The sequence below is a fragment of the Ylistrum balloti genome, unplaced genomic scaffold (assembly GCF_031769215.1).
Source record: "Ylistrum balloti isolate Yb309-2 unplaced genomic scaffold, AGI_CSIRO_Ybal_v1 Utg370700, whole genome shotgun sequence".
NCBI classification, from domain to species: domain Eukaryota; kingdom Metazoa; phylum Mollusca; class Bivalvia; order Pectinida; family Pectinidae; genus Ylistrum; species Ylistrum balloti.
Window position 1 is genome coordinate 252,907 of NW_026782420.1, and position 8,244 is coordinate 261,150.

Below are 8,244 nucleotides of genomic sequence, written 5' to 3' on the forward strand. Positions count from 1 at the left end.
TAACTACGTATGAACTATATCGACGTGTTTCCTTATAACTTCCAATTCCCAGAACCTATGTTTCAACTTTTAACATCCCTTTTGCCCTTTTGATTGTCAAGGTTAGCAAGCAATCTATACTTATCTGCTCATTACAGACCCGAACATTATTTATACTGGTAGGCGTAAACCAGTCAATAAGACTGGCTTTGATCATTATGTTCCATACGAGACTAGCATCTACAGTTAATGATCTGCACACAGATTCACTGAAGCCATTCGGTTCATTGATCTCAAAGCAACGTGACAAATTTGGATTATGTGATTGACCATGCATCTTTCAACAGCAGCAACATATGCAAAGGCATATTAGCTGGCGTGCAGTTTCCCCCCACAAAAACAACGTCAATATCATTTCGAATTCAGAACAGAGACAAAATATCAATGCACTAGTAAACAACATGAGTCATTTTCAGGAAATACAAAAATAAAATGGAATAGTCAGCCTATGACACGAAGCATTCACTGTGTGGAAATACCACCGGAAACAGCAACCTTCCGACGCATGTCGATATCAAAACGAAATCTCGATTTCTATCTCGTTTTAGTGCGTTTTAAATCGTTCCACTCGTGTATCAGTTATTCAAAGCCCATGCATTTGTCAAATGCAGTAAAAACATCTTAAAACGTCATATGAATGCATACACGTTGAAGAATCGGGCGTATGGATCGAAAATATGAACAACGGCAGAATCACGTCCGTTTAAATACTTAATGAATTACCTTTAATGGTATTTTGAAACACAGACGTTCGTTATATGAACAATAAACCCAAAAGCATCTGATTTTGAGCTAAATTTTTGTTAAATATGTAAGAAAACTCCAGCATGTCAACTTTGCATAATACTTTATTTTTAACTGTAGCTGACCCGCTCCACGATGGCGCGATGGATTTCCTCAATAAGCAATAAGATTGTCAGTGTCAGGGGGTGGGCGGATATGGAAATAGATAATCGTGTGGATTTCATTGTGCATGATAGTAAAGGCGATGTGTCTAGGTATATATAAAGTGGTTGGTATTGATTGTGACAAATATATATATCTAATGAATTAAATATTTTTCAATGCCATAGATACCAAACCCAGTTATTCATAGTGGAGTGCATTTGTCATACAGCTGTTTATCGGCTGGTGCTTCGACAAGTCAGCGGACGAATTTCACACACGCATACATACACACATACATATAGCAACACATGATTAAAAGAAAGATTAACACGGAGATTACTTAAAAGTAATCGAAAGATTAGACCAAATATTTTCGAAGGGTAAGCGTCTTCCGCTTCATCGACGACACCCGCCATGTAAATTTTGGCAGAAGCAAGTAAATAATGGTACATTCCCAAGTGAGAGCAGCGACTGAATCACCAGACATACTAGCGACCAACTTCGTTTTACACATCGGTATGGCGGTTGCAAAAGCTTCCCCATCATCTACATCCACCTGCGTCTCTCAAAACCCTGTGTTTCATGTGCATGTGTCAGTTGTCGACATCTTACATGCCGTGATATTGGGAACAAGACAATGAATTAGATGCGACTTGTAAACACTATTGGTGGAAGAGGAGGGAGGTTGCTGTTCACAAATTGAAAATTCAACGTAGCAAAATTCAAATTATCACACTCTATCACAGAGCTGGTAGAAGCTGTCCCTGTTGGTCTCCTCGAAAGAACAGCCCAAGGTACATGTAAAGAGGTGGCGTAGAAAAGCTACAAATTACACAAAATATTCAGGCAAGGTCTGCTGGCCGGTGTTAGTGTCACTTACGATGAAATATATAGTGTATAATATATATTGATTCATTTTTCTTATTGAACAAGGATAGGTGAAAGCTATCAAGGCTTATTTTTTCTGTTAATTTTTGTCTTTTTCTTTTTCGGGTTTTACTTGCAAGTCGTTCATTTTTGAGATGCATATGGTAGTCAAAACATCATTGTCAGCAATGCGTTCACAACGCAATAGACAAAGGTAATATATATGGGTATTCCGTAAGAAAATGTTCACAGACAGAAAACCAGCATGAGGTATGTATTCCTGGTGCCTGTAGAAAGACTGTCGATTCTTTCTCTGTCTCTTTAAACATATTCCATAACCAAACTCGAGGTCCCTCTGGGATCTCTATATCCACCAACCAATGATCGTTATAGGTTCTATGTAAATATTCTCTGTTCTCTGCTGTTATCTTTGTTGTTTTAATATATCATTTATCGAGTTTTTGTCCAATAAATAGATAAATGAATAAATAGATAAACGCCATTCATAACGGTTGGGCGAGAAGAAACATTTTTATTGTTAAGTCGTGAGATTGTGACTGCTTTCTAAGGGAGACCAGCCATTATTTTTAACAGTTGGAATAACTGCTATTCGTTTCTACTATATTGCCCTATTGTCAGTATAGATGTCTATTTTGAAAAAAAAATGTTGTCTTTGAACCGATGTCTGCTTTACCAGTTAAATTTTACGATCTAATTGGACTGGGGCAGGAGAGTTGTGCTTCCTTGAAGTTTCAAATTTTGGAGTGACGTCGATGAAGCAGAAGACGTTTGTGTGGGTTTTTCATATTTTTATCTAGTTTCATTGTTTTTGATAATCATTCTGTTGATAATCATTCTGTTGATAACCATTGTGTTAATATGTAGTTATTTTATACCGACTATATCCAGATGCCCAAACTCGATTCAGAGTCGCATTACCCGATGACGTACAGACACAGTGATGTCAATTGTGACGATATTTTGTATGAAGTCATTTCAGTAATGAAATATAGCTAACTTACTGTACAGGTAGCATCTTGAAGCGCATGATATGTTTAACATTTACTTAATCAGTGGCACGCTTATTCCTACAGCCAAAAACGTTTCCATTGACAGAGAGTGTTGTATACAGACAAATATGGCAGTGATCGGGTTAACTTCGGTTAGGTTTGTGATATAATTGCGATGTCAAGAATTTTAAAAAATCGGCCAGGAACAAAACAAGACTTCTGTCCATGGGGACGCCTGTGTTAATATTCTAGTGGCTTTTAGCGGTCTAAACAATCTACCTGTATCGATACTTGCGTTTCCCTCTCTTGTCAATCATCATAAGATCAAACGGTTCATTTCAGTTGGAATCTTCGTGACGCCATCTTGCTTTATAGAACAGAAGACATACTGCAATCACTTAGGGATTTCCTTGCCGTCAGTGAAGTACGAACAAAAACGCAGCAAGCTCTCAAAGTCATCACAAGTAAACAAGTTGACATTCAAATAAAACAACAAAACAAAAAAATCCACAACAGGATCTTAATTTAAACTCAATTCCAATAAGAGTAGAGTAAAATTCGAACGAAGATTTACACGGAGACCCCTGACACGTAAAAGGAGAATTATAGAAAAGGGAAGAAGACATCTTCTACATCGACAACATCCGCCATGTAAGTCGTTGTTTGAACACAAAAAGCAATCGCCAAAGCTAAGTTTAAAAATCCCCATCACAAAGCTGTTATAGTACCTACATCTCATTCTCATTGATTTACACGTAAATAGATAGCACTGCCTGATGAACTTGACCTAAACGAGCAGTATATCGCTAATACCATTCTCACTAATACCATCAACAATTTGTAGCGTTTCACCAAAATATACGACTTTATCTAATCCTGCTGTAATGTCCGAAATTAACGGTCGTGACGATTAATTCTCCTGGCAAATAAATGGAATCTAGCGGCGATAAACATACTGAATTCTTCCGGTCTTAAATGGTGTCTGGTAGGTAGCCGATCGATATCATCCCAAACGTATGTCCCGAATCACATATTAATAAAAATAAAAATCAATCAAAAATGGGATCGGTTGTTGATAACATATGAAAAGCTTTTGTTTTGAAATACAATATTTGCACTGTATTTAAATCTAGTGTTGAAACAAAACACATTGATTTATTGTTACTAAAAGGACATCATATACGTCACTGAAAATTGAAATTATAAAAAAAAACATTTTAAATGTATTCCTGCAGGAAAAATTAAACATTTATAAACTGATTGACACAAAACCGTTTTCGACTAAATAACTACCGAAATGTGCGATTTCAGAAGCACAAAATAAACATGCACAGTAAAACAACGTCCTGAAACAGTTTTAATGACGGGTGACAGTTTAATTTTTTTTTGAGGAAATATGTATATATTTACCATATTACTTCGTGATTTGGTATAAGAGAAAGATAGTTATTAAAGACAGAATATCATATTGGTGTTTTAACGATAATCTAAACGTTTATAAGCTTTCAGTGCGCAGTTAATTTCCAAAACTATGGCTGTTTTTAGATGAACAGTTATTGAGTCTAATATAGTGGATGTTTTACTAGCGAGACGATTACGATTCGTGCCTCTTAATGTTTTGTACTTGTAGGCTACAAAACAAGATTTAAAATAAATTAAATAATTAAATAATTAATAACGTTATTAACTCCTCTTATATTATAACAATAACATTACGTCACAATGTAGGTTACTAAGTAACGTACAGTGTACATGTAATGTAATCACCTGAAGATGGCCGCGAGGCCTGGAAACGTTAGTGATATATTTGTTTGTCATGTTAAGTGATTAATTTTCTCAATATATATATATATATATAGTTTCCATAGGAGATCTATTCGCGATGATAGATGTTTCTTAGCACTAACAGCCTGTCTCAGCCATGTCACTTATACCCATCACCAATAGTGATGGGACCAATGATGATTTAACCGTCATTTTCTTCCTAAATAAATGGCTGGTATTAGTTAGAACAGATTACTGCTATTAGCCGAGAAACGTAATCGGGCTGGTCCAGATACACATCTAAACAATGATGTCACATACTGTAGGTAAAATGACGCGGTATCCTTTTACTTGATACAAGTGGATGTATCAGCGGAAATGTATACCCAATGGTATCAATATTAGTCCATGTTAAACGACAAAGTAGACAATTTCTATTCTGATAGTGCCCACTTTACGATAGAAAGTTTTTAATGTGTGCTGAATTCCAACGGCAAGTGGATTGAACATTCAGATAGCTAAAACGTTCCATTACAGCCATATTTGCTGTTTGACCGGATATTTGTTTCTCCTACTTTCTAATTAGAATTGATATACTTTGATTTGCAATTCTTGATAATGCCCGCCGAACATTAACTGTAGCAACCAACCAGAGGCTAGTACACATCAACTTCCATTCACAGAAATACTTATTGCATTTGTCATACATTCAAAACTTGATCGCCGTTTTTGAAGACCGACAGGTGCATCTATACACGTTTGCCGTTTCATATCATTTTTAAGTCGTGTTGGAAACTCTGCTCGGGAAACGAAAGGATAAGGTTAAACCAATAGGAAGATACCGGCCTAAAACACGTACTTCTAATATTGTCTGTGAGACCTTCATATATAAAGGAATTTACTGACCAAAAAATGTGATATACTTCTACAACAACCAATATCACTGACTTCTGCTGTTGGAAACATCTTGTAAATAGTAGTTAACCGACGGTTGTATTAACATATTAAAGGAGATTTCTCCGGTTTACCAACATCATTCGAGTTTATGTATTGCCAATTTACATAAAATTAAACAGCATGTTGATGTGTATCATCGGACGTACATTGCGCTGAAGAAAAAAGCATACGCGTTTAGTTTTTTGTGGTCTACACAGAGTCAGTTTTGACAAGGTTTAGCATTGGCTGTTATTAAGATTGTATGGCATATCAGACGAATATTGATGATTGAAGATAACTTATTCCATAGACGTCAGTGTCTGCATGTGAAATGTATCACCATCATCTTGAATTACAACAGCAGTAGAACAGATTTATCAAAAGGTGCAACTTAACACTTACATTTGCTACCGAGCATGATTAACTTCAGTGTAAATCAATTATGCCGAATCACGTTTGATTCTCGTTTAATCGAGAAGTGGTAGACATGTGATTACTTTATCTATTCAGTTTAGAATCATTACATTGCATCATGTTTGAATTTGAACGACCTTTACAAACACAGGCAGTACAATCCCTCACAATCCGGAATAAGAGAATATCCTCATATCTGAAAATCCGACATCGTTCGGAACTAAAGGACACCCACGGAGAAAACATATATTCTCACTTTCAGAGCGCGTTCGGTTATGAAGTTTAAGCTCCTGTGTTTTGTAAGAGTTCATTATCCAATAATATCCTTTTAATCGCCGACACATTCCTTTTGCAACCATGTTAATCAATATTAAATTTCAAAAATGGAAACTCAATATGAAGTAAAAAAAATAAATCACTTTTGAGGAAACGTTTTACTGTAAGGCCGAAAGGCCGTGGGTATATAAGCAGTTGAAAAGTCCATTAAATGGAGAAGAATGTGTTCTATGACGAATTAATTCGGAAAGAGCTTTATAAAAGTTTACAAATGTGTGCCATTTTCTTTGTCACAATAGAATTTGTTTAAATGAACTATTTATCAGTTTATTTTTTCTAAGTTTATGTCAAATGTTCAAATGGAATGATGAAAATATTTCCCGTGAGATATAGTGCATTAAAGCAGTGAACTGCTTTCAGTTGTCATTCATGGTCATATGAATGTCAACAGGATAAGGACAAATTCAATGAAGTGCGTTAGAGCTACGTGTTGAATTTGCTTCCTGTGGCATTATTACTCGGGAGTGCTAACACAAAGTTTTCATATTTCAATGCATATCAAGTTTATCAGAAAATGCAACCCCACTCTTTTTTTTTTTTTTTTTTTTTACATATTTAGCAACATTTCTCTACTGCTGGCAGTTCATGAGATGGTAATACACGACTGACTTTGGTAAATTCACACCGTAGCAATGTCTTACCGTGGTAAATATTTCCAAATCCATATACTTATTTCGATGAATGTTCGTTTAACCCGGTCAACGGTTCTTATATTCTTTGTGAAGTGTTTGCTTTGTTTGTAATAATCAAATCTGTTTATCAAGTTTGGGAAACCTGTTCGCTTAAAAGAGAAATCAGGGATTGATTGTCTTAGACAGAAACATAAAATGAACCGTATGGCGAGCGATAGTGCCTTCTAACATCGCGTGCAGCAATTAACAGAGGTAAACAGTACTGTTTGATTGGTTCGGTGCTAAAATTACAAAAATCAACCCAGTAATAGCATAGTGATGTCCGAGATAGTATGACGTGACGGAGATATTCCGTGACAAAGCCATGTAGACTGTACACATAATCAATTAGCAATGTTTTACTGCCGAGAAAGTCGCGTCTCTCTATATGCATATGTACATTTAATAAGTTCCTCACATCATGTCATCTCCTTCTTTTTCAAACTTAACACACATTTCGCTTGTGTATTGTCTTTTAAAATGAAAATAAAACCTTTCAATTAAAGAATCCATTAAATAATGACTGTATTGTGGTATTTCATTAAAATTGTCCTTTCTGTCTCTTATACTATACCTAGAAATATTTTACTTACACAAATACACCTTATAAACAACAAATCTCAAATAACCTTTCACTTTTCAATTATATTTTGATTTGATAGTTTCTCTATTAAAAGGAAAATATATTTGAATGTGATCAAAATAAGAGAAAAAGAGATGTTTTGTGACAATAGCCATACAATATATATATTTATCTACTTACCAATGAACGCTCCTATTGTGTTCTGAGAAGTAAGAATTGTATTTACAACAGCGTATAGTCCGCGTCCGGTGTCACATTCAGTGTTTTCTACGATAACGTCAAAGATGATATCATTGGCTCTTAATCCTGTAAGATTGGCATCAGAATTCAGGTCTGAAACTGCCATTTCAGCAACGGAGTCAAGTTGGGTTCCATACGACCTACTTCCGCTTACGGGTACCAGGAACACCAAAGTGATGTTGACTTCTGATTCAACTTCGACAACCAACGAGGAAACAATCAGCAATATCACGCAACGTACGATTCCGTATGACGTCATAGCCCAACACAGTATGATGTCATTGATATTTAGTTTTTTTTAAATGCGAGAGTTCGTTAACTTTTCAATTTGATTTGATTCCTCGTTCGTTGTCCAGAGCTCACTGGTAAATCCGATAGCGTGCCAGCTATAATGCTTTATAAAAGTATTGATTCTGTCAATGACACTACCTATGGTGAGTTCAAGTCTTTTGTCTAATTTTTAATTGCTATTTAGTGATTATACACACCTTTAGAT

At 35.6% G+C, this 8,244-nt stretch overlaps 1 protein-coding gene across 1 annotated transcript in view; it reads right to left on the minus strand.

The window, feature by feature from the left end:
* Positions 1–8,007, minus strand: part of LOC132557597 (atrial natriuretic peptide receptor 1-like) — a 33,870-nt gene extending 25,863 nt beyond the window's left edge. Inside the window, exon 1 of the mRNA XM_060222106.1 lies at positions 7,689–8,007. Coding sequence (XP_060078089.1) covers positions 7,689–8,007 — 319 coding nt within the window. The remainder of the gene's footprint in view (positions 1–7,688) is intronic.
* Between the last annotated feature and the right edge of the window lie 237 nt (positions 8,008–8,244).